The sequence below is a fragment of the Channa argus genome, chromosome 14 (genome assembly GCF_033026475.1).
Source record: "Channa argus isolate prfri chromosome 14, Channa argus male v1.0, whole genome shotgun sequence".
Classification (NCBI taxonomy): Eukaryota; Metazoa; Chordata; class Actinopteri; order Anabantiformes; family Channidae; genus Channa; species Channa argus.
The window spans coordinates 1382334-1409689 of NC_090210.1; the positions used below are offsets into that span (position 1 = coordinate 1382334).

Here is a 27356-nt window from a genome sequence, read left to right on the forward strand (position 1 = left end):
ACAGTCGGTAACAGTATAAATCTAAATAGAGTGCTTAAACAAAAGCATACATTCCTAATGATGCATGGAATAATCAGAAAAGGCTATTAAAACGTACTCAGTACAGAGTATGTACAGAAATCATAGTAGAATGTGTCAATGAAAAACCTTTTTCATTCCACTGATCCACATTTACTGAGACTATATCGTTTTTCACTATCCATTGTACAATTTAAAAAAAAGGTAAATGATTATGCACAACAGCCAATATTTTACGTGTTTCCTGTTGTTAAAGGTAACCAAAACAGTTTTGCACATGAAGAAGCTAAAGTCAAAACTCCGCCACACTTTTGATACTATACAATTTACAATTAAAATCGACACAATAATGAGAGACATGGTATTGATTTAGCTTTTTTTATGCACTACACTGAATTACTGATTTATTGGAGAAAATCAATAAAAAAAAAAGGCTGCAGAACAATAATACAGGGTTATTGTAGGACTATTTTAATATATTCTACAGTATAAGGTAGCATAACTAGCTGGGTATTTCAGGAGAGAACTATTCATGCACTTGAATGTCCATGCTACAATCGTGTTGAGTCAGGCATTGCCCTTCCTGTTTTGGTTGTAATCACCTACTGCACTTTTCAAATCTTAAACTTTTCATATCCTGGGATGCAAGTTTATTTTTCTTCCCTAATATTGTTTAGGGTAAGGGATCCTTTTTTCCCCTATTAATCAGAACCCATGTGGTTCTGATTATGATCCTATGTCTTAGCTCTGGAACTTTATTATCTACTTATTTGCACAGCAATGCTAAGTTGAAAAAGTTTTTTCCCACATTTATTCAACAGTGCCTTCTGTGTCCTTGTTCATTTAGTATCTATATACTTACTTGTAAAACTAGAGGTATTGCCATGACGGCATCAAGCACAGTTTGTTAGATAGTTTTTTTTTTGTTTTTTTACAACAAACATTTCTAAATGGATGAAACTAAGGCAAATTTTAAAAAAATGCAAAAGCAGCAAGAATATTCATGGCTTTTGTACCAATACAGTACACATTATATGAACATGATGGTGTAAAAAAAAAGCCCCTTTCAGACATGCACCAGAATCTTGACATTTTCCAGACTTTCTCTGGGGTGGGTGTATGTGTGAACGCAAACGCCCAAGTCTGTTGGCCCTGACATTTCCCGGACTTTACCCAGCCAGCTAGTGCAAAATCCGGATTATCTCCACCCGAGCTCATTAGGGAAAAGAGGAGGTAATACTCCGGAGGAGTGAGTGAGTGGACGTGTTGATGACGTCCATTTCTTGCGACTGCTGCAAAACCAGGCAAAAACATTGTCTTTCCATCTTTCCTGTATATTGTTTTCCATTCTTTATTTAATACTGCAGATACGTCTAAATACATTTACTATTGCACGTATATGCGGGTAACCAGGTTACGTAAGTGCATGTAAACACAGTTCCCTGATTATCCAAAAAAGCTGGTTTATCTGATCAACCCCGTTAAGTCCATGTAAAAGCAGTAACTGTCTCTTCTGCAGCTTTGTTTTTGCGTGATGTTATGCCCCCTACTCAAAGTGCGCACCACCCCTTGCCCACTTACCCGGTGTATTTCTTCACAAGTCCGAACACACGGACTATCTCCTGACGTTGGTTACATGTCTGAAAGGAAAACTTCAGACAATGTCAGGACCTGATCCTCCTGACATTCTCCAGAGTTCATGTCTGAAAGGGGCTTTAGAGTGTAATGAATTTATGAAGTAGAGTTGAAGGTTCCACCTTCCCAACTACGTCCCTACCTTTCCTCTCCTCCCATTGCCTCCATCCTGGTCCTCCCACTGCCAGTCCACTCCTCGCACCACCCTGCCACCAGCGAAGATCCCCCTGGCTGTGATTTTCTTTGACTTGCGACGTGACTCCAGAAGTACTCTGCTCAGGGACAATATTCAAACGCACAGGCAATTATTTTTATTTGAACTATACTGTTATCGTTGTGTAAGACAAATTACTTAACAACAGGTGTTTACAGGGTTTTTGTTTATATTGATTAAGTTACTTTTTTTCAGTTACCAATTAATATGTATTGCGGAGGGGACACGACTACCTGCTCCACATTAATTGATAAATTGAACAGGCTGAAATGTATTCCCTTTTCACCTTCCCTCCTGCTACCTCGTGCCCTTAACTGCCCTTCTAATTCCAGTGCCCACTGTTCTGGAGATATGGTGTAAATTACTTTCAGCAAATGGCACTTCAGGTGAAAAATCTCCCCACGAGTGCCGGGCCTTAACAAAACATAATCTGCTGTATGAACCATGCAGTTCATTACCACAGCATTAGTCTGAGGTGGAGATAGATAGATATAGATATAGATATAGATATAGATATAGATATAGATATAGATATATATATAAAAAAAATCGCTGCTGAGGTCTTTTTTAAATTTTTTTTGTTTTAATCACAAGCATCACTTGTGGCTGAAAGTTAAAGGTGAGCTTTAAGCTAAAAGCCAAATTAAATTCTGACTTTCTACTACCATTATTTTTTTAAACAAAGACATCATTGTGTGGCATGTTTTCATGTTGTTCAGACTTTACTTAGAATTCCATTTTCATCCATACCCAACAAACACGCCACTGCAAATACACATGCAAAGCTGGTTGTGAAATACTCAAATGCAAATTTATGACCTTTTTAAAATCATTACAATATCGTAAGCTACAGTCTAAACCCCCACCATATCTTTAAGCCTAACCAATGCAAAAGGTAACAGCAAATACAACATTCAGCTGAGCTCAAACAATAACGTGAACCTTGATGCTAGACATGGCAGCTGGACAGTGTAGGTCTAACCAATGCAAACAGCATGCAGCCTCTAACCACTCCCTCCTCAACAGTTAGTGAAAGAATCTAATGTGGTGTAACAAAACACACCACCACACCGCCACAGCTGTGTGAGCTGGGGAGACCTCAACCCATTGTTCATTATGCAAGGTGTCTCTTGAGGGAAATTTAGTTGTACTCAGTTGAAAAGGCTGCCAGCTGTTGGGCCATGTGTTCATTTAGTAAACTGTGGTGTTTGGCTGAAATAGTCTCAAAATGGATGAAGCATATTCACAGTACTGACACTGCATGAGATAATGCAATTAAATCTAAGCCGTGGAATTTACAAAGTGTGCATACTCATTAACAGATCCAAATAATGCTTAATTCAAATCAGTGATTGCACAAGCAGAGATGCTCTACAGAGATAATATGCTGTAGAAAGGCAGAGTAAAGATGTACTCAAAGATTGACTCAAACTTGCTGGTACATGCATTAACTGGTTTCCACTTTCCACACACTCATCTCAAACATTGTTACTACTAGAAAGTCTTGCAGGAATGGTGTGGAAGGAGAAAGTCATTTTTAAAGACACTTTTTACTTTAATTTTAAAGTTGGAGATTAGCTGGAATGAAAAAAGGACAAAACATGTTGTCAAGACCTACTGTGGAACACAAAACAAATTTGGACCCGTTATTACCATGAGAAGACACACATCTCACACATTTTATCTCCTAAAAGGAAACTGTGCGGTGCACTAATGCATTAAAAGTTATAATTATATTTCTTCATTAAAATAATAATTCCCTGTAGTTTTTATAGCCCTAAATTCTAATATTTGAAAGTCAGCTGCAAACCAGAAATTTCAATCAATCCATATTTGACATTTCGTGACCACACCACCCCACAAAGAAAAATATATGAAAAAATAAAAATAAATTATCTGTTCCAATGATTTATGTAAATGGGAAGGTTTGAATTTGCAACACAATTTGGCCACAGCATTAACACCACCTGGTGATCAAAATGTTGTGTGCACAGGGTCAAGCATGGAAAACACAACCCCAATTCCAAAAGAGTTGGGACAATGTGTAAAGCTTAAATAAAAACAGAATGCAATTATTTGCAAGTCTCATCAACCCATATTTCATTCACAAGAGAACATAAACAACATATAAGATCTTGAAATTGAGACATTTTACCATTTCATGGAAAATATTAGCTCATTTTGAATTTGGTGGCAGCAACACATCTCAAAGAAGTTGGAAAAGGGGAAAAAGAAGAAAAACTGTAAATGTCTGGGAAGTGAGTTTTTGGTGAGGAATGTGTCCCATTCTTGTCTAATGCAGGATTCTAGCTGCTCAACAATCCTGGGCTTTAGTTGCCGGATTTTGTATTTTATGATGTGCCAAATGTTTCCTATTGGTGAAAGATCTGGACAGCAGGCTGGCCAATTCAGCAACTGGACTCTTCTCCTGCAAAGCCATGCTGTTGTGATGGATGCAGTATGTGGTTTAGCACTGTCTTGGTGAAATATGCAAGGCCTTCCCTGAAACCAACAACGTCTGGATGGGAATATATGGTGCTGTTAAACTTCTATTTAGTTTTCAGCCATGATGGTGTCTTTAAATATGTTTATGCTGCCCATGACATAGGCACTAATGAACCACTATACCATCAGAGATACAGGCTTTTGAACTGTCCCCTGATAACAAGCTGCATGGTCCCTCTACTCTTTCTCGTTCAAAAGACACAGCATCCATAGTTTCCAAAAAGAATTTCAAATTTTAAATCATCTGACCACAGAAGAGTATTTTGCCTCAGATCATTTTAAACGAGCTTTGGATCAGAGAACATGCCAACGTTTCTGCATTATGTTCAAATATGGCCTCTTCTTTGAATGATACAGCTTTAACTTACATTTGTGGATTGCGCAGTGAAAAGTGTAAACTGACAGTGACTTCTGGAAGTGCTCCTGAGCCCATGCAGTGATGTCCAGATCTCTACACCGGCTTCCTGTAGCTGCTCACATCAGGTTCAAAGCTCACCTCAACACTTCCTGCTTACCTCAACTCCCTCATTCATGCCTACAATTCTTCCCGTGGCTGTGGGCTGTGAACGAACGACGTCTGGTGGTCACATCACCGCACAGAGGACACCAAGCAAAACTCTTCAGCGTAATGATCCCCCGATAGTGGCACAAGCTACTAAACTCTGCACGCTCAGCACACTCACTCCCAATATTAAAAAAATTGCTGAAAACAGAACTCATCCGCATCTTCCTATGCACTTAAATCTATTAAAAAAAAAAAACTTCCTCTCTGTTCTTTCTCGCACTTGCATCTCGGATTTGCTCTGATATTTTTCTCCTTGACTTAGATTCTTGCTGCCTTGTACCTCACGTATAAGTCGCTTTGGATAAAAGCGTCTGCTTAATGACTAAATGTAAATGTCCAGTAGAGATTTGTGCCTGTTTTTAATGCAGTGCCGTCTGAGGGTCCAAAGATCATATGCACATAATCACCTTCGAATTCGTCCCTTGCGCATAGAGATTCCTCCTGATTCTCTGAATCTTTTGATGATATTATACACCGTAGATGGTGGGATCTTCAAAGTCTTCGCATTTTTACATTGTGGAACTTTTTTCTGAAATTGTTCCACAATGTTTTGGTGCAGTTTGTCACAGATTGGTGAACATCTGTCCATGTTTACATTTGAGATGCTGTGAATCTCTGAAATGCCCCCTTTTATACCCAGTCATGTTACTGACGTGTTGCCAATTAACCTAATTATTTGTCAAATGGTGCTCCATTTGCTTTTGATTTGTGTCAATTACTTTTCCAGCTTTTTTTTTTTTTAATGTGTTGCCGCCATCAAATTCACAATGGTAAAATGGTCTGCATTTATATAACGCTTTTCTACCTTTTGGCACTCAAAGTGCTTTACACTACTTCTCATTCACTTATTAGCACTCACAATCAGACACAATCGAACCAACCATTACGGGATTGGTGGAACGACCAACCGCTCTACCTACCTACCTTCCTGCCAGTATGTATAAAATGAGCTTGCATTTTCCATGGAATGGTAAAATATCTCAGCTTCAACATCTGATATGTTGTTTATGTAAAAAATGGGTTGATGAGACTTCAAAACAGAATGCAATGATTTATTTATGTTTTCATTTCTTCCTAACTTTTTTGAAATTGGGGTTGTATTTAATGCCACCCTGATCTACAGGTGTCATAACACACAGTGCCTCACAGCTTAAGGGTGCATAGCCGCAGACCAGTAAATGATCCAAAGACCATTCAAAGATTATCCTGATCCTTGTCCACCACAAGATTTAACACAACTGCTTTTCATGGTGTGGCTGATAAGTGCAAATTTAACAAAAGACTGGATCTTTAAATGAGGCTGAGTTGTTGCCTGGCAACTGAGGGCTGGGAGCAGAGAGATAGATTCTTTCTGCCAGAAAACCAGGATGCACAGAGCAACTGTAAAATGTCTATTACACACACACACTCACTCACACACAAACAACAACACAGACAAAGAGTAGCATAAGCCCAAGCTATAGGAGTAAAAGCATAGACCAAAAAAATCCAAGTGCAGGGAAGTTATGTCTATTTTGTCATTAGTGGGCATACAATGAGGCATAGTAATGGAATATTTTGTTTTTGGTTAACTAACCTCTCACTGCCTGGGGTGGTTATTCTGTAGAACCGGTGTCTCAGGTGATGCTTGTCTCCATGGTAACATGTTGTGCAGAGGTCGTAATTGGTGCACTCAGCACATTTCCAGCGAATACCAATGATGGGCTGTTGACGGCAGGTGTCACACATGGTTCCATCATGCTTGATGCCTAAAGGGGGAAGTACAAGTCAAAGTTAAACTAGGGCTTTATTTTGTAAAAGGATGCATATACTGCACATCAAAAATACTAAAGCAATACATTTTGTACATTTATATGTACATGATATTAAGATGCTGTCAGTATATTTAAAAAAAACGCATTATAACTGTGTACACTATGAAGCATATGCGTATCCTCTCTATCTCAATCTCATACTCCTGCACCTACTAATGTAGTCACTATTTAAGCTTATGTCCTCACATTTCCCAAATTAGTACAAAACAATGAAGCTTAATAATGCCAAAGGATTTTAGGCTAAGCTACACAAACAATTTATAAGTTACTAACAACATTTTACTTAAGAAAGAAACCTTCCTATGAATGAGCATTTAATAAGTTATGGTTTGTTAACTCTCAAGGTGTATGTTTTTATGTCACACAGAACATATTACATGGAGGTTAGATTCGGACAGTCAAGCAGACAATGCTGATTTAGTGCCCCTGAAAAACATATTCATTAAAAGGTACCTTCAATACAACACTTTTTAAATGAACCGTAGCCTAATCTAATCTTTTAGCAAAAACTTGTTCTTCCTGTCTTCATATCTAATCAGTATCATCAGAAATGTCCTAGATCCTAGATGTAAGCAAACGAAACCAGAGCAAATATTTTAAATGCTGTGCTTAACTCTGTTGCGTGGGAAGACATTCGTTAAACGTTCAAGTGAATGTAAAAGTGCGGATAAACAAAATGAGCAGATGTTACCTGTCGGAGCACTGTCCAATACCCTCACGTCGTATGCTCCAGAACAACGGTAGTTAGCGGCCGTCCCATTATCCCAGACAACAACCACCTCCTCTGGACTTTCAAAACTCCTCACGGTGCCAACATGTCCCTCTCCACCATCCTGCTTCCCCCACTTCCAATCAGGTCCACGGACCACTCTCGCTCCAACTCCTTCCATCATCGCTCGGTTATTCCTGCCGGTGGTCATTTACGAAGAGATCTCGCAATGCCACAGCGATTCTTACAAGTTAGCGACCTATCAGCGCCCTGGCTAAAGTTCCCAAATGCAAACGGGAGCAGGTCTTAACAAGAAAGAGACTGAAGCAACCTACAATGCTAGTCTGTTAGCTAAGTAAGCTAACTTAGCTACCTAAGGAGGCTGTTAGATCCTCTACAAAAAACTATTCAAAAAAATCTTATGTTCACGGTGAGCCAGTGACTCTCCAGCGTTGTCTCTGACAATAAAAAAACTAATTACCCCAAAAGACTTATAAGTAGCCACATTGCTAGCTTAGTCAGATTTCGGTGCTCAGCAAGCTGACTGTCCCACTCCTCCGATCCACACACAAGAATGCCACCTCTTCAACTTAGCCAGCTAGCGAGCCGACTTGCTAGCTATAGCAATTCTAACAAGATAACCCTTTCCTGGTTAGTGAGAGGTCCTCGTTTAACAAAATGTAGTCCTTCGGATCTCTGCGTATGCTTAATGGTGTTGTGAATGGTGCTGAAGATCCATGCAAGATGTTTCCTTTGTCAACCAGATATGGTTCCCTTGAGTCAACTCACGTCGCCATTATTGTCAATCATCGTTGAGAGCCCAGACAAGCAACAACTAGCGACGGAGAGAAACGATAAAACACGAAGACGCGAGGCTTGGAAAAAAAACAAGTCCAGCGCCGAGTGCGCATGCGCACATACAAAGTCTATCGTGACAACTTACTACATCTCAATATTTCCTGTCTTTAAATTATTTGGTCGCGGCAAGATATTAGAATTTTTGTTGAATGGTTTTAACAAGGTTTTATAACCGGAACGATCATTTCAAGTTCACAAATTTTCAAGCCTGTTTAGTCAGGTGCTAACAAGCCGAATATTTGCAAATCAATTTTGACATTATTATGCACAAAATTTGGGACTTTCTATTTTGTGCATACAGTGTTAATAAACACATACAGCATACATACAGACGTTAATTAAATTATCTACTAACTAACACGTGTGAACATGAAGCCTTTAGTCCCAAGTGGACTTGTAACAACCCTTGAGAGAGTTGTTTAGTCATCCAGTTTTACTGATGTCTACCACTGCAGTTAGGACATCTTCCTTTTGGCTTAGAAATAGTAGACTATCCTAACCATGGATGGACTATTGAATCGGGTTCTGGGAGCCTTTGGCCTGTGTTTGAAATAACTGAAGTCAATCAAAAGTCCTTAAAAGAAGAATAGGTAATAACATGAAACAGCTGTAAAACAAAGACAAAGAGGCACACGATGACTTCAAAACCGCAACCATGACACACTTCCACGGCGCCCACTTGCAGTCACGTACGCGTCCATTGGCGTGTAATCACTGTGGCCACTGCTGGAGCTCGGACTTACTGCTTTTTCAAGCTGGTCATAAAAACTCCGGCCACACATGTTGTAGATCTTCTATGTGACCTGCAGGGGGCGACTGTCCTCTGATAGCCGGTCAAAGAGCGCCACCGCTCGCTGATACAAATATATCCCCCAACATCACGTCCCCTTGACTTTCTCCTTCACAGTGTGGGCTCGCAGGCAGACACAGCTGCATTTCCATCGAGCTGAACCTCTGTCCTTGCAGTACGGGGGCAAACCGAGAACAGAGACCTTGCGATGATCTCGTTGGACCTCAATTTCAATATTTTAACAAAGGACCTGTCACATTATTTGGAGAATCAAGTGAAAGTTGGGCTGTTCGGTTCGGGAGTAGGATTGTCTCTGGTGCTGGGCTTTAGTGCAGCGTACACCTGCTACTATTTGATTTCAGTAGCGAGGGTAAGTAACGTCCTGGTTTATAACCTGATCGCATCTTAGTGCCTTTCCCTGCAGACTGTATGCACAGTGAAAACCTTTCCATGGTGCAGCATCACCGCTGCCATGGAATTGCCATGCAGATTTCGATTAGGTTGCATCTGTCCACCGGTGCATGTGTGGAATGGAACCGGCAGCGAGACATCCATTTTAATTTGCGTATAAACCGAAAATAAACATTATCTGCATCAACATGCAGCAGTTATGTAACTTCATAATATCAATCCTTTGCAGACAGTTGGAGTTAGATGTCGGCGTTGACTAAGCTTGACTTCATTACCGCATTATCTGGAAGTGCCGGTATAAGCCTTTATGTAATGCATGCTGGTTGCCATCATTTATTGAAAAGCTGGAAGACCCACGGTGTTGATGTTATATAACATTAAAATCACATGTTAAGCGTATGATGTGTGAATTTAACCTTAACTATAAAAACATGTAGGTTAAACTTTAATCAGTTTGAATTGAACTTAAATAAAATAAAGTGGACTGGACATTACATGATCAATCAGGTCAACAACATTTTATCCTGTGGGAAGACTTGTGTGCAAAATAAAATGAACAGAAATGCCATAAGAACATTTATTTTAATAACGTAAAGCTAATAGAATCCTAAGGTAATAATCAAGGCCCTCAAATGCAGATTCCTGCAGAGGCAGGCACATGTGTTCGCCTCACATGCTTCACAGCTATGATCAGTAGGCAGTGTTCACAAACAAGCCGGTTAGAATTTCATAATGACTTAAAACAAAAAAACACATATTTCTTATGTTTTCACAATCTGAAACAGAACTGCTTAATGTTATGTTTATCGACATTAATGCAACAAGATACAATTAATAATCGTTTTATTACAGTAAGTAACAAGAAATGACACAGAGCTCACAATGTTTTATTACAGCAGTTGATGTATTTTTATAATGAAGAACATAATGAAACGCTCGACGAGGGTCACTTTAAATTTGTGCTAAATGTCATTTACTTGTATTTTGCAGAAGCCACAACTCATCTCAGGGGGTAAGAAGTTCTACCAGTTTCTGCGAGAGCAATGTCCCATAGTATCAGAGACCTACTACCCCACCTTTTGGTGCTGGGAGAGCCGTATTCAGACTCTGCTGAGGCCCTTTGTCACAGCAAAACCCGGTGTTGTTTATAGAAAGTAAGTCCTCATTGTCACTGACACAAAACCAAAGATTTTATTTTTCCTTGCAAAGCATTTTCAAACTGATAAAAGATTTTCAGTTGCATAGGCCACATCCACGCAAGAGATAAGTGTGAATCACACAAGTTAGAAAATTCTCCTTTAACACAGAATAGTACATGTCATTTTTGTCCACGTATTATGACATCTTTCTTGTTCTGGCAATCTTGAGTAATCAAATACCAGGGAAAACTACCCATGTCCACTTTGCACAGCTTCATGAAGACATTTCTAAACTCACTTGGTCATAGAGAATTGACATTTTTTTGTTTCTTGATTTCCTTCTTTTTGATTTCACAAGTGGAAACAATCCCAGGCTTGTTCTTAGCCAGGATGCAAAAGCTCAGAGGAAAAAGAGATCTTTTGTGTCATGATGCAGGCTTGGCCAGCCCTGCCCACTGCTCCGTAATGTACATTCTGTTGGAGATTAATTGGCACTGCATTCCTTGCCCCCTGCGTATACAGGAGATTACAATTAATTAAGAGAAATCATTTGTATTCAGTAATATTTGTTACTTATGCACCTTGCTAAATAGCATGACTGTGGACATAAGATATGCATTAGAAATGCTCTAGACTGTAATTTGTATAAATATGTGTGTGTGTGTGTGTACATGATAATGTGATCATGTTTGTCTTACAGGTACATGGAGTAAGATTGAACGGAACAGTTTTATTTGTTTAACCCAAACTAAACTATAACAATAACATAGCATAAAAATGTGTATTATTTCCATTAGTTAAATGTGATTAATTCATTCATTCATTCAAAATTGATTGACACATTATTAGTAATGGAAATCAATGGAACAAATATTTTATGTAGCTATTAATTTGATTATGATTTTTTTTTTTAACAAAGATCAGGGCTAATAATGTTTTTATGTAATTTTTGTTGAATTATCAGTCACACCATTTGTCTGTCCCTATGACATTCACACTATCTGCCAAGGAGATAAATATTCCCATAATGCACAGTGGCTGTATCCAAACGGTGGTCACATTTATTGCCACACTCCTTGTGGGGAACAAAGGACATCCCTCCATAATGAAGTTACCCAAGGTTGACCACAAGGATGGACACAGTAAAAAATTGTCCTGAATATCCAAGTCCCGTTAGGTGAAATTCCACTTATCTTGTTGTCTGATTAGCAACATATTCCCTCCTAGTTTGTGCGCTGGTCACTCTGGATTGGCCCTACTTGAATGTAAAGTCTACCTGCAGCTGCATATTTTATGGCGGTTCTGTAATTCCAAACTGATGTCTTTACAACTGCTCAGTCAAGTTGGATGGCAGACTGCTGCTTGTGTTTGTGTTTAGTGCAGTATGTTTGGCCCAGAACCTGACTGATCATAAGAACCCACTGTTCCTCTTCTTTCTTAATATGTGTCGCAAAGGACAATGATAATATCAGCGGACACAAGGCAGCTGTCGGTCAGAGTTCTACTCACATTTCAATTTCCTCTTCGACAGAGTGTGTCATGGATACAACAAACAAATCACTTTAATTGGAACTGAACAGAAACAATTATTTGTGCGAAGAATTGGAACAAAATTAGGTTTTTTGTGCCATTGACCATAAAGTAAACAAAACCTTAGGACCTTAGTACTTGAATCTTAATCATGTGTTTAAATGAGACAAACATATGGATACATAGAGATAATGTTGAGAAAGACCCACATTGCTGAGTTGCGTGTCCCGCTCATCTCTGTAGTGAGCTTATTAAGGCAGCAGATGGAGGACAGATCTCTTTGGATTGGTTTGACAACGACGACAGCCTCTCTCATCCCGACCTGGCCACCAGGCCCACGGTCCTCCTTCTCCCTGGTCTGACTGGCACCAGCCGAGAGTCCTACATCCTGCACATGGTCCAACAGAGCCGGGATCTAGGCTATAGGTGGGTGGTCTTGGCAGGACACCCTGGCTGAGGTCCAGCACTGAGCACACATTGAGGGCACCGAATCACAAAACGGACACTCTCTTTACCTTATGTTCTAATTTGCCAGTCATCTATTATACAGATTTCTCATCAGGCCAAAGTGAAAACACCTCCATAGTCACAATGGAAATAAGTTGTTAGATAAAATTGGACATTTGTAGTGATTTTTGAGCTTTTATGTCATGTGTGCATAACTGACATGGGCTTGGGGTTGTTTCAGGTGAAGCGCACGAATAAAGTGTGTGTGGGGGTGGGGGTGTGTGTGGGGGGGTTGCAGAGAGAGGCAGTCACCCCTCTTTTCTCTATCACCAATAGGTCTTTTTCTGTGCTCTCTGTACTCATTCTTTCACCCAGCTTTGGAAAGGCATGGGAAGAAAGCTGGCAAACTCAGCATCTTCCACCCTTTACCCCTGTCTGTGTAGCTTAATGAATTACAGCTTATCCTGGTACAAGCTTTTCAGCTTAGCCCAGACCTGCATCAAACTCTATGCAGCAGTGTGTGTTAAGGACACCACCACCACCACCACTACCACCTTCCTCCTCTTACCCAATGCTCTATCCTGCCCCGCCTTACTGCTGAGTTACACCGATAGACGCAGCAGGTCTGACTACAGGAGATAATAGATGACTGGTCAGAGATGTGGAGCGAGGAGGGATGCTGATGCCTTTTGTCTACAGCAGAAACAGAATGTTCTTCACACAGCTGTTCCTTTTTTAAAATTGCTTTAAACATTTGTTTTCAAGCAATTTGCTTTAAACATTGTTTAAAGCAATTTGGGCCACACTGTTCCTTGAAGTAGCAAGAAAAAAAATCCAGCATATTCCTACTAGAGCTTTGAAAGGTTGTGTTTCCTTGTACAAATGGTTTTTAATAAACCTAAACCCTTTGCTATTATGGCTGCAAATGGCCTTTTTTATGGTTATGGTTGATTTGTCAATTAATAATGTTGCCCATCACAATTTCTCAGAGCCCATGGTGATCATTCTGAATAGCTGACCAACAATTCAAAATTTGAAGATATTATTTTTACAATGACAAGCAAAACGTAAAATAGACTTTAGAAATTACAGTTAATTGCCTAAATGTTTCAGTTCTACTTGAATTTTACAGTTTAATCTGTAGAGTAGTATTGGAAATAACAATAACTTTGAAATATTTTTTTCCCAATAACATAATACATTGTCCCAGTGCCCAAGGTAACGTCACCAAATGTCCAAAACTGAAAGACAGACTCAAAAAAACAAATGACAACTAAAAGACCTGAAATTACTTTTATTCTAGCAAATGGTAGTTGTGATTATTTTTTTATTAATAATTAAAGGCTTGTCAAAATAGGTTTTATTCTCGAATCCTTAAGTAGAGTACATATACGCATATTTAATGAAACACTGTGCTTTGTGTATTACAGATGTGTGGTTTTCAACAACAGAGGGGTATCAGGGGAAACATTACTGGTAAGAATCTGTATCATTATTTTTTTTGTCACTCTTTGTTTTTGCATTATCTGAGGGACACAGGGGTTTTAGCGACATGTTTTTAAGTGTCACAGTTTCCCAGTGCAGTTGTCCTTTTCTTTTCTCCAGCCACTGCAGAGCATGTCTGCTACACACGTGTCACAGAGAGCCCACAGGGAGAGCAGATGCTGCGCAGACAATGTTGTTACACGGCAGGGATTAAGTTGCAGGCAGATACTGTATTTTAATGCTGGCCTACAGAAATATGACCTTGCAGAGCACGTGCTGTTCTGACACCTGGCTTATACTGTCCTCTCACACCCAGGTATATTTAGCCAACAGAAAGAGCCCAAGCTCTGCTAGAACACAGCCCACTGTGCTTTATGTCTGTCCTCTCTGTCTGCAGAACAGAGGCATGTTCTTTCTGGACAACTGTATCACCCGGATCTAATCATACCGTTCAGTACAATACAGAGATCTCATCCAAGCACAAATGGCATTTCATTACAGCCAGGGATTGGCCACAATCAATCTAATGTTCGTCTAAGTGTTAGAAATCTGAATCAGTGGCCGATCTGTCTCCTGCTGCTTACTTTCTTGAACCTAAACATGAATTCTGTATGGTGGACATTTTCTCTCCGTTTATTCCACTGGGGAATTGTGCTGTATGTTATCTAAATTATTTTACATTTGTACACTTCTGTTTGTGTTTTCCTCCTCTCCAGAAAAAAGGTTAAACCTTCCCATGAAATAGCTTTGCTATGCAGAAGTTTAAGTCTGTTCAAATATTATTTCAACTATCTGTATTTTGTTGTTGTTTTAAGTAGTTTTATATTTAGTGTTAACTCAGTAAGTTGTGCTCTCTTAATGTCCAAAAATTGCACAGGCCTGTCAGGGACAAGAATTTCCTGAATTTCTGCTTGAATCCTAATGAAGGACCTTAAAATGCTGAAGCGTCAACAGTATCCTTAGAAACTGGACTTGTTAAGTAGGCTCCACCAAGTTAGTGCTGGGCTGTTGTACAATGTTAAGTATCCTGCTCTGGCCGACAAACAGCTTTAGTAAAAAGGAATTTTACCACTTTTATTAAAAACATGGAACAGTGTAACCATAGAAAACTTGAATAAATATTAAAGTGGTGTAACACAGTGCATGGCAGCTTTTTTGGCCTCGAAAGAAAAATTACAAATATATTTGTACACATCTTTGAACATTTATATAATAGGGATTTGTTTCTGACGTTCTGAGAGATGCTTAAGGAACAATGATAGTCATAACTAAAATAATCTGTTGCCTTTTAAAAGAAGTATACTGAAATCTGTTTCATTCCTTTTTCCAAATGTACATATATAACATGTTTTAGACGGCTGATTTAAGGCTGCAACAGTTATTTTCATCATTAATAATCTGGTGATTATTTTATAAACTACATTCAGTATATAGATAGCTAACAAATAGTTAGAGAGCAAGGTGATGTCTTCAGATATCTTGTCTTGCCTGAACAATACTCCAAACAAAGAAGATATTACTTTGTAAACTCACAAACCTACTGCTGCCCTCTGCAGCAGTAGGTTTTCAATTATCAACTTTTCCACACAGATCTGCTGAACACAGATGGGACTGTACAATCCTTGGCCGATGCCTCATCCTCTTAGGCCACTGGGGCTACTGTTCCCATTAGGAACCACACAAGTCAGTGTTCAGTGATAGTAACACTGACACTGTGATCCTACGTTCATCAGGTTTATTTTTATGAGCAGGGATGGTAGTTTTTGGGTCAGACTAGACTAGTTGTTTGGTCTACAAATCAACAAATGAAAGTATCTGTTACACTATTCTAGAGTCTTAGGTGACAACTATTGTATTTTGTCCAAACAACTCTACAAAATCTAAATATATTAGGATTTTGTTTTACAGAAGACTAAAAACACCTAAAAAGGTTCATACCTGGAAAATGAGAATATATCATTTGTGGCAATAAAATAATTTAAACAATTCATGGATTTACAGAGTGTTTACTTAGTTGCTTTGTTTTTTAAATATTGATGAACTCATCCCCATAGAAGGTCGTTAGATGCTGCTTTACCTCTAAGTTCTTTATACAAATACCAGTTTGGCTTAACAGACAAGAGCCACTGCCTGCAATTCTGAAGTAGACTCAAAAGAAAATATGTTTAAAGAATACATGTTTTACTTGTATTAATAATTCACTTTAGCATTATAGAATGTTTAGTCCTCAATTTAATTTGAACAGACATAGAGAAACAGAAAGCAAAAAAAAAAGTCACTGTATTTCTGTCCCAACCAGACCCCGAGGACCTACTGTGCAGCCAACACAGAGGACCTCGAGGCCGTTATTGATCATATCCAAAGGACCAACGAAGCTGCTCCAATCATGGCTGCTGGAGTGTCCATGGGCGGGTAATGAAGCAGCTCACTGCCAGCTAATGGGACGTTTCAATACTGGCAGACACAGCTAAAATCAAAAATCTCAAAATGCAACTAAGAGCTGTATGAAAACATATCACACATGCCGTTATTGGTTCAGTGGTAACTGAATGTACACAGAAATAAGTTGATGTAAGAATATATTCTTTTCACTTTGCTACTGTAAATGTATAACTGGGCAAAAGGCCTCTAATACTGCTTCAGTCATTGAGTGCAGCATGTCAGTGTTTTTAACTGCACAGCACTAATCCCATTACTTGAAGGATTGGTCATCTTCCACTCACTCTTTTGTCTGTTTGTCATCCTCTCTTCCTATTTAGTATGATGCTGGCTAACTACTTGGGGCGCAAAGGCCGGGAAACCTGCCTCAAAGGGGTCGTAGTATTCTCAGCAGGCTGGGATGTATTTGAGTGTACGGCCTCTCTGGAAAAACCTCTGGACCGTTTCCTGTTCAACTCCTACCTCACCAGCTGCCTACAAGCCTCTGTGCATAGGTCAGCTGAGGCCAGAACCAAAATCTTAATACGGCTGCTAATTCAGTGCAAGTGCTAGAGATTAAGCATTTGAGGATATTGAACCACTTGCTTTCGATTATTTTTTATAAATACCGATTTAAAGATGCAGCTTTGTCAGACTTTTTGTTGTTCATAGTGTTTTTTTTAATTTATTCTCCAGACACAGGCCAGTGCTTGAAAAGTGTTATGACATCGATCATGTCATGAAGGTAGGGATTATTTTCAGTGACACTTGGCTGTAAATGCTAATCTAAGTAAATGAGATGACTTTAGGTTAATCATATTATGATCACAACAGGCAAGAACCATCAGAGAGTTTGACGAGAGGTTTACCTCCATAATGTTCGGTTATCCTACCAATGATGACTACTACCGGGATGCCAGTCCAGTCCATAAACTGAAATCTGTGCAGGTGCCAATGTTATGTCTGAACGCTGCTGACGATGTGTTTTCCCCCTCCCATGGTGAGTCTTGGTAACCACTGCAGTTTCTGTGCAATCACACCTTCTGTAGCAGAATGAATACACAGGCAATATTACTGCACTGTAACAAAAAAATAGTAGAAGTTACAGTAAAATACTGGCAGCAGAGTTTCCAGCCAGTTACTGTAATTCTTAAAGCCTTGTACTGTACCTATAATAACTATTATTTACTGTAATTGGAAAATACAGACTTGTTTTTTTTAATTTATTTACTAGAGGTAACTTTACTAGTATAGTGCAGTTATGTCTACAGTAAATTACCTAATTCTATAAATTGGCTGTTTTTGATTTTGCAGGTCAGCGCTATATAGCATCTAATTATTTAAATGTAACATTTTAAAAATAATTTGTAATAAACAAACTCAAAAATAGTTTTTCTAGCTTTATTTGAAATATATACTTCAAGTCACATTAGCAGCTGTTTAACATTGTTCAACATTAAAAAAGTAATTTGAATGTACAGTATCTTATGATACTTCACAAAGGGGCTTGGGTGGTCCTTAAAACAATAAAAGATGAAGTTAAAATACTTTTTCTAACTATACAGATTGACTTGATTGTCAAATGGTAATAAATGTACAAGTGCGCATATATTATATATATGTGCCAATTTATGACAGAGAGAGTGAGTGATTGATATGTGCATACAGATCTTACCATTTTAGAAAGTCCTAAGTCAATCGTTTTGCAGAGGAGAGTGCATCCTGTTTTAGATTCTTTTTACTTTTTCATCCTTGCCCAGGGTTCAGCCTGACAAAGCATTTGAAAGGTGTGTGAAAGCAAAAGCACAATATTTATTACCATAGTCAAATTTTCAGACTAAATACTTTCCTGCCTTCATGTAGTCACACTTAAGTTGACATTTAAAGCTGTCTGTAGTCATACACTGCAACCCCTTTCCATACTTTACTCAGAGTAGCTGCATGCGAGAATACAAATTTCCAAGTCAGTCAGGCTTGGAATTAATCGGACTTTAAGCTGCTTGCCCTCCAGTACAAAGTCCGGGTAAAGTCTGAATGAGCCCATGTATAAGTGAAGTGATTTATCCATAATTACCTGCAAGTGAATTGCCGTGTTGACAAAACTTGAATTATGCACTGCTGCTATGTGCTGTAACAAAACATTGTGAATCGTGTAACACACTTTCTGTGTGTCGTACCTCCTGCTCTCTCTGACCGGGGGCCAACACTTGCTGAAATAAACACATCTGACCCACACAATCTGCCACTGTGCGTTACAAGTGAAACAATACCCCTGGACAATGTCCTACAATCACTTGATTCTCCAGACAGTCTCTGGATTTTAGATGTGAAAAAAGATCAAGAGATACAATATATGGTTGGGTATAAAAGGTCAAGAAATGCTGTAGGAGAGAATTCAACACATACCTTAAAATTAACTTTAATGTATAGGCCTCCCCCTCCTCATAAGCTGTCCATCCTTCACTATGGAAGTAGAATAGTAGCAATATTATTTGTATGTGTACAGGGATTTGTGCGTGCGTACTAACACTTGTGCGTCTCAATCTGTTTGTCTGTGCTGGGATTTGTGTGTCTGTACACAAATCTGTAACTGTAAATAATATTTGTGTGTATGTGAAATGTGTAAATGTATTCACTCAAAAAGTTAACTGTAAATGTCTAATAATCTGAGAAAACACTCAGATTCTAAGGTTTTAAGTAGAAGTGGTGGAAAAACCTCACAAATTCTTTTTACAGGTGGAATTTTGCTACAGTATTTGCCATCTGCAAGATGTGTGTGCATAAAGCGATTTGTCTGTGTGGAAGGTTTTTCTTGCCCTCAGCTCAGGCTCCCAGGCTCAGCCTTACAGGCCGAGTACAGTTCCTCTCACGGTGTGGCTTACAGTCCACACTCAGGCTTAGTGAAGATCGAGGTCACCGGTCAGTAAAGCTAGTGCTTAACGGAGGAGCGCAGCCGCCGCCACAGTCCCTCAGGTGAGGGTCACGTTTACCTGTCTTTGAGTTAGCCGTGGTGTTTTGCTCTCGACTTTGCCAATACAATATTATTTATTGTTAAATACAATACACCACACAGGCAAAACATTAAAAATGTGTGACTGGACAAGCTATATGCTGTACTGTACGGTGTGTCTTCTAACCTGTTGCCAGTTTTATCCTGGTTGGTTATCACCAGTTTATTAGGTGCAGTTGTGCGCAGCCTCAGTAATCCATCCTCCATGATGATGATGTCAGGGTGAGCAAGTTTCTGCATCAGCTTTCCCATGAAGGACCCGGCTACCAACAGGACACAAATCACTTATGTTAAACATTTATTTTGGTGTACAAACTGCACCTAAAAAATACCGGAGTCCAGTCCAGTCACTCTACAACTACATAGAAGTCTTTTCAACATGAAGACTCGTGATCACATGTCCCTCTTGGACACAATGAATGATATATGTCTGTGCATATGTAAAAAGGCTGTTTCCCAGGTGTAATAGAGGAGCTACAGTCAGAAAACCGGTTTTGAAATGCAGAAATGTTAGCATTGGTGTATTTGTATCAGAGACAACTTAATATATAAAATATAATGAATATGTATAGTTGTGTATTGCAGTACTGTTACCAATTTATTTTTATCATAGCATTTCTGTGGAGAAACTAATGTGGTATAATCCACACAGTAACCATGTGTCCCTCCTTTCATTATAATGTTAACTTGGTTGATGCCAAATCAAAGGAAATAGGGTCATAAAGTCATATGTTAATATTTTTCAGTCGGTGAGGTCTGAGTGACAGTTTTCTTGGTGTTGAAATATGACAACGTGCTCAGCGACATGTGTGCAAAGACTCAGTGATGAGTTAACAGCCATACAATGTGAATTAACCAGGTTGACTAAACACAGATCTAGTCACTGGACGTGACACTGTATGAGCTAAAACCCCGTGAGCTGCACAACAGCTGACGATCATGTTCTAAAAACCAGTACAGTTGCTCGTCATGGTTATTCAAAAGTGCTGTTCAGTGGAAACTGGACTTCTGCTTGTAGGAATCCAAGACGTGTCCCCATCTCCTCTGAAAGGCTTGTTCATGCACAAGTTCAGTGACCACTGAACATCACTTTTAGTGTAAAGTTAGCTCCCACGGTTTGTTCGCTGTTAGCTACACTAGCTGTAGCCGTTTACCTGCCTGCATTGGATAATGTTAGCTGCTCTAGCTAACAGTACAGAAACACTAGAAACACTGTTTGGCTGAGCAGGAGAAAGTCAAGAGCAAAACACCGCGGCCAACTCAAAGACAGGGAAACGTGAGACTCACCTGAGGGTCTGTGGGGGACACCTGAGGGCTGCGCTCCTCCCTTAAGCACTAGCTTTACTGACCGGTGACCTCGATCTTCACTAAGCCTGAGTGTGGACTGTAAGCCACACCGTGAGAGGAACCGTACTCGGCCTGTAAGGCTGAGCCTGGGAGCCCGAGCTGAGGGCAAGGAAAACCTTCCAATACAGACAAATCGCTTTACACACACATCTTGCAGATGGCAGAACAGTAGCAAAATTCCACCCATAAAAAGACAGAACATTGTGAGGTTTTTCAGCACTTTTACTTAAAACCTGAGTGTTTTCTCAGATTATTAGACATTTACAGTTAGTTTTTACACATACAAATAATTTTGCTACTATTTTACTTCCATAGTGAAGGATGGACAGCTTATGAGGAGGGGGAGGCCTATACATTATAGTTAATTTTAAGGTATGTGTTGAATTCTCTCCTACAGCATTTCTTGACCTTTTATACCCAACCATATATTGTATCTCTTGATCTCTTTACGCATATAAAATCCACAGACTGTCTGGAGAGTCTGTCACACTTTCTAGTGTTTAATTGGGGCAGAAACCGAAAGGAGGAGACAGCAAGGGAAAGCGTTATGGTTAATGAAAGTTTATTTAAAAAAAAAAAAGCCAAACAATAGAAAATTACTCCATGAGGAGGGCAGGAAAAACACGGGACAAACAAACTAGGTTAAAAAGACCAAGAACTCAAACACGCTGGAGAGGGGGGAATAAACTAAATTATAAGCTTACCAGGAAAGCAAGGGAACTAACTAAGAAACTAGGGACAAAAAATAAATACAAAAACAAAAAAACAAAACCTGGACCCAACAAGCGGAGAAAACCAAACCTAAACACTGAAACAAGTAGCAAACCAAACCTCAGACCAAAACATAAGGGAAGAGAGTCCAAACTGAGCACTGTGGAAACAGGGAGAGCGGTGCCCACACATATTGGCAGTTCACAGGAGGGTTTAGGGCCGAGAAGAGAGTGGGGAGCGCTGGGTATAAAATACAAGGGGCCACAGGTGAAAATAATCAGGGTTAACAAGAAACTAGAAGCTAAAGAAACTAACTGGGAAGTGGAGCGGAGGGATTAACAAAATAAAAGCCAGGAGCAGGAAGTAAAGTTAAAGAAAACTAGGGTCCAAAAACAGGGACTGTGACAGAATCAGGTAGTTGTAGGACATTGGATGCACAAATCCTACTTTAATTCTACTTCCATATTCACCAGCTTGGCTACATCTTTCAAAATTATTATACAGTTTTAAAAAAAACCAAAAACAAACAGCATCTGTTTAAACAAAACCTTTAACCTGATGGATTTTCCCTGGGTCGCCCCAAGAACAAAGGCACAACCATGTAAGACATTTCACAATTGCACTGGTCTATCCCATTTAGGATTTTTGTTAGAGGACCCAAAAGCGACAGTGAGAGGGATGTGGGATACAGGTGACTTTTATTTCTAAGGGAACAAGGGAAGAATATACAAATCTAAAATAGAGGGCTGAATAACAGTGAAAGCAACAAACTAAGCACAAAACCAGTGATCTTAACAAGAAACTAAAATACCAAATCTGAACACAAGATATAATAGAGAACCAGGCCTAATGAAACTAAAATCTCTCCAAAAACACAGTGAAATGCGCCATTTCACTGAGAATAACTACGAGAATAATCCTGCATGCGCACAACTGCAGTACGCTTGCAGGATGCACAACATTGAGTTTAGCACCCAGGAACAGCAGGATAAGCTATCTGATAAGCTAATATGATTAGTTTTTTCTAGTTTTGAATTATAAAATATGGCGTTTTGCAGTTCTAAACATCAATAAAGCCATTGGGTTACCTGGTGCAATGTGTCCGACTGGCCATACCCTTATAAAAAACAATCCACAAAGCAAATTTTCTGTTATTTGTTCACATAATTTGGTCGATTTCTGTTCCACAATTGTGCCTCTGAGTCCATTTTGTTGTTTGGTTCATCTGGCAAACCTCCATTTGACTATTCAGTCAAAAACACACAAAGGATTTAGGCGAGGATAAACCCAACATTTATACCAAATTTGTGCCTCTGTAAGTTTGCTTTAGTATCACATAACAAGATTCTGTGTATTTATTGTAAAACTACAAAATGTCCCCTTTCCAATGACACCAAACTCATTAGTGTGGGCCTTACTATTTAGGAATTGCAACAATCATCCTCATAAAGGAGGATTTCTTCAATGCAGCCGTTATATTTTAAATATACTGTATTAAACTGTAGGATGCTCGGAGTGAAAACCAACACCGGCAGCTCAGTTCAGCTCTGCCCATCACACTTAAACACAATTGGAGGCCTACAGTAGCTCACTTTACAGAGAATATGATAAAAATCATCACTGCTAACTCTAGAAGAAAAAAATCGAAGCTGTAAAACATGTTTTGGGTAACTGTCTCTGTTCTCTTTTGTTCTCTAATATCTACAAATTCATATTCATATGCCTAATCTGAAAATAATTTTAACATATCACAACGCTGTGGATGATAAAATCAGCTTGCCAAGTTCATCTGCACGCTGTGAGCTGCTGAGATTAGCATCACACTCATCGGCCAGGTCCTCAAATCAGGTCCTCAAACAGCCGTTATTTGGTTAGTCTGAACTCATAATCTAAACCTAAATGGGCACTTTCTCGCCTAAAAACTTTACTAAATTAAACACAGTGGCATGACAACAAACCTAGGACAAAAATTATAAACACCTCTGAGCCTGGTCCAGAGTAATAACAACTGTTCCCTGCCCCCATAATGCATTGCAGCTTACAGTAACATGCTGCATTATTTAAATACAGTAACTTTACTGTATAATCGCAATGTGGACTTTACAGCAGTTCGTTCCAATTTGGCATTATTCATTTGGTGGCATGACAAATAAAAATAGGACTCATTTGCTTTATTTTCCTTGCAGCCATTCCAGTGGAGGCAGTGAAGCAGAATCCCAACCTGGCACTCCTCATTACTTGCCATGGCGGCCATATTGGTTTCCTTGAGGGCCTGTGGCCACGACAGAGCACTTACATGGACCGAGTTTTCAAGCAGTTTGCTAAGGCGGTTATTGAACAAGGCAGCCGCCTCACAGACCTCTACTGATACGAAAACAAACTGTTCCTCTAGTTTTATTTCAGTCTCGCATTCACTCTTTTATTTACGCCATTTTAATTTCTATTCAATCCTCTATTCTCTTCCTCTGTCATCCCTCCTTCCTCCTTCAGTCCCTTTCTGCTAAGCAAAAGACCACTCTCATTTGAAGGGCACATGTTATTGAATGCAGTATTTATTTTGCATTCAGCTTTCCTTTATTTATTTCATACAGTTCCTTGTATGTAATCATGCTCTCAATGGGATGCTTATAAAAAATAAGCCTGTCACTGTTAAAAGGCTGAATCTGTGCCCATATTATTTAGTTGCATAACTAGCTAAAATATGAGATTAGAGTGTGCAATTGTTTTCTTTAAACATTAACAAGTACTGTACATGTAAATCCAATAATGTTTCTATTGAAACCATCAATAGGATTTTATTCATTCTATATTTTTATTCCAGCAACCTGCTGCTCATTAACCTGCCTAAACATTAGGATGAGAAGTATTTAAAAGAGCTTGTCTCTTTGGCTTTAGCTCAGTTGGTAAGACAGTCATCCGCGCACCACAGAGTCAGTGGTTCAATCCCCGGTCCTGGCTATAATGTCAAAGTGTCTCTAAGCAAGACACTGAACCCCCAACAGCACTTTCACCCAACCCCAGCTCCAAGCTCAGTAGAAATTGGGGAGGGTAGGGTTGCAACAGGAAGGTCATCTGGCCAAAATCAACATGCAGACAGTGATCTGCTGTGGCCACCCTGAACACAAAAATAAAAAAATCTAACTCAAAAAAACTGTAGCTATTTCTTTCCAAAGAGACAAGGAAAAGTTCCAGTGATTATATTTTTTTTTTCCAGGGGAGTTTCCCACTGCTTTCAGCCTTTATGTAATGAAGTGTATTATATTTAGGACCTTGAAGGGCAAGAGGAGGGACAATTTAAAAATTAAAATAAAAGGGCTTTATTAAAAAAAAGACCAACGAACAAAATCACTACAAAAGGAGGACAAGAGAACACCAACAGAAATAATACTAGACAAACAGTACTTAAGAAATAACTGACCAAGAATGAGCATACACACACACACACACACACACACACACACACACACACACACACACACACATAAACATCCAAGACTAAACATCAAACTAAAGAAGAATGTACTGATCAAACAGAACAAGCAAACACACTCGTACATAGGAAGACAAACACTAAACTAACTAGTCCAAACATTAACAAACTGATAGAGACAAGAGACAATCAAACCCAATATTTAAACTGAGACCAATAGACAGAATAAATCAATAACTAAGCCTAGTGTTAACTCAGAAACCGTCTAACAATGAAAAAACAGAGGAAACAAACACTAAACAAGGAATAAGCAAAAGACCAAACCTAAATACTCAGAATCTAAAAACTGGGATAAACAATAAACAAGGAACCTAAACAGAAAACAAACCAAAGAATGGAATCAGAGTCCAACAAACAAGTTTCTTACAAACAAACAAACCCATGAACACAGAGTGCATATAAACAGGTGAGTGATAAACGATTTAGGAAAGGAAGCAAAGAACTGTGGGGAGAACTGGGTTTAAGGAAAGAGTGGAACGTAAAGAACTAAAAAAAGACTTAAGGGGAAATGGGGCTGCGCTGCTAAAATAAAAGCCATGAAAAGAAAGTGAAATGAAAACAAACAAAAGTCCAGGATCATGACACTTATATTACGCTAACCACCACATTTATATTTGTACAGACACGATAGTGTATCAGTCGCCAAAGCGTTAGACGATACTTTTCTGCACTAGTGCATTTCTACCTATCAGTACTCTGCTTCTCATTCACCTGTTCGCACTCACAATCACGCACCGATGGGGAAGCTGTTATGATGCTGGCCAACAATAACCAGAAGAGACTAACTTGGGGTTCAGTGTCTTGCTCAAGGACACTTCGACATGTGACCAGAGGAGCCAGGGATTGAACCGACACCTGTGGGATTGGTGGACAACCGCTCTACCTTCCTGCACAACAGTTGCTCCTAGCTGCATGCACCTTTATTTGACGCATTCTACGCTTTTGCACACCAAAAGTCTACAAAAAATAATTAATCAATAACAAGAAATGTGAAATTGTACTATTTGAGTTGATACTTAATTGCCTCTAATTCCGTGATGCAAGTTGCTCATGTCATCCGATACGTTACAAAGCAAAGGAATAGATGACAAACAGATCAGTGTATAAAAGTGTTGTTCTCTAAAGGAGGTGACGTGAATCACAAAATGACATAGACTGAATGTCAGTGACAGTATGATCGGGCTGTTTAACATGCATGGTGTTGCTCATGGAACCTGATTGTCCGTCTTTGTTGGTTTTGCCAACTATGATCCAGGGGCTGGTTGTCACGGTTGTGAGCTGGTCCGTGTTACCCTGGTTATCATCACTATGTCTCCTCTCCGCTCTGTGTTTGTGTGTGTGTTTTTTTTGTCTCACCTTTGTCTCCACTGCGATCTCCCAGGAGCCTGCATGTCATCAGAGTAAGATACTTTCTTTAGGCAACTTTGGTCTTGTGGATTTAGTGTATTTTAAACTAATCAATTAAAAGCGGATTTTAAGCAACACTTAAGACTGAAGTATTCCTTTGATATCTTTTCTCCCCGGACATTTTTATTTCCTACTTTCCATCTTGGTTGATACTTTTAACTTTTAGTTGTTACGATCGGCTTTGTAGACCCCAGCTAGTTTCAGGTGCCCTTAGTTGTCCTCTTCCCCGTCCTCTCACCTGCATCGACTCCCTCCTCTCCCGGTGCTCTGGCTTCACTGTAGAGAATTTCACAATCACTTAAGTTCTCTTTCTCTCCCTTAGATTATCCAAGCCAGTACCTGCTCCCTCTGTCCTCTCTGCTGCACACCTCCACGCCCTGTCAGTCCACCTGTCCCATATTAAATTATGCATTGCCTTCCTGCTCTAGGAGATTTCTGCGTCCGATAAATCAGATATTAAAATTTGAGTTGGCGATGATGAAAGAAGCAGATTTGACTGGCAGCCAGGGTTTCAGTGATGCACTGCATGATGGACTTTGAATTCCAGTTCCTGTGGAATTTTGCCGTGTTTCTCATCCTAAGTGTCCATTGAGAAGCATGTGTCACGTCAATATCATGTCCTGAACCATAACATACTTTGTAATTTGTAGCACAAAGGACGTTTGTTTTTTCTGGATGCTGCATTTCATTTTGTATAATAAAAAAAAAAAAAAAAGAACATTCCATTTGACTTGTGCAGCAATAAGATTTTAAAATAAAGAAATGTCTGTATAGTACTAGTATATACACATTATCAACATGAGTGTAATATGCTTTATTTAATAAATTATTAAAGACAAGCAGGTCTCCTCTG

The 27356-nt window shown here is 39.3% G+C and overlaps 2 protein-coding genes across 8 annotated transcripts in view; one reads left to right on the forward strand and one right to left on the reverse strand.

Annotated features, from left to right (window-relative positions):
* mib1 (MIB E3 ubiquitin protein ligase 1) overlaps positions 1-8329 on the reverse strand; it is a 53054-nt gene extending 44725 nt beyond the window's left edge. For all 6 annotated transcript variants that reach the window (XM_067529398.1, XM_067529396.1, XM_067529395.1 and 3 more), the window contains exons 1-3: positions 7443-8329; positions 6514-6685; positions 1796-1925 (exon numbers count right to left, since the gene is read on the reverse strand). In XM_067529398.1, the coding sequence (XP_067385499.1) occupies positions 1796-1925; positions 6514-6685; positions 7443-7671 (531 nt within the window). In that variant the 5' untranslated portion in view covers positions 7672-8329. The remainder of the gene's footprint in view (positions 1-1795; positions 1926-6513; positions 6686-7442) is intronic.
* A 741-nt stretch (positions 8330-9070) lies between these two features.
* Positions 9071-26580, forward strand: abhd3 (abhydrolase domain containing 3, phospholipase). 2 transcript variants are annotated; one of them, XM_067529399.1, is made up of 9 exons: positions 9079-9478; positions 10510-10673; positions 12432-12614; positions 14066-14111; positions 16420-16532; positions 16880-17053; positions 17235-17283; positions 17373-17538; positions 23793-26580. In XM_067529399.1, exons 1-9 carry the CDS (start codon positions 9317-9319, stop codon positions 23972-23974), a joined length of 1239 nt encoding a protein of 412 aa, XP_067385500.1. In that variant the 5' UTR covers positions 9079-9316; the 3' UTR covers positions 23975-26580. The 2 variants fall into 2 exon arrangements, with proteins under 2 accessions (XP_067385501.1, XP_067385500.1); XM_067529400.1 differs by lacking the exon at positions 12432-12614 and having other exon boundaries at positions 9071-9478.
* Positions 26581-27356: the final 776 nt, after the last annotated feature.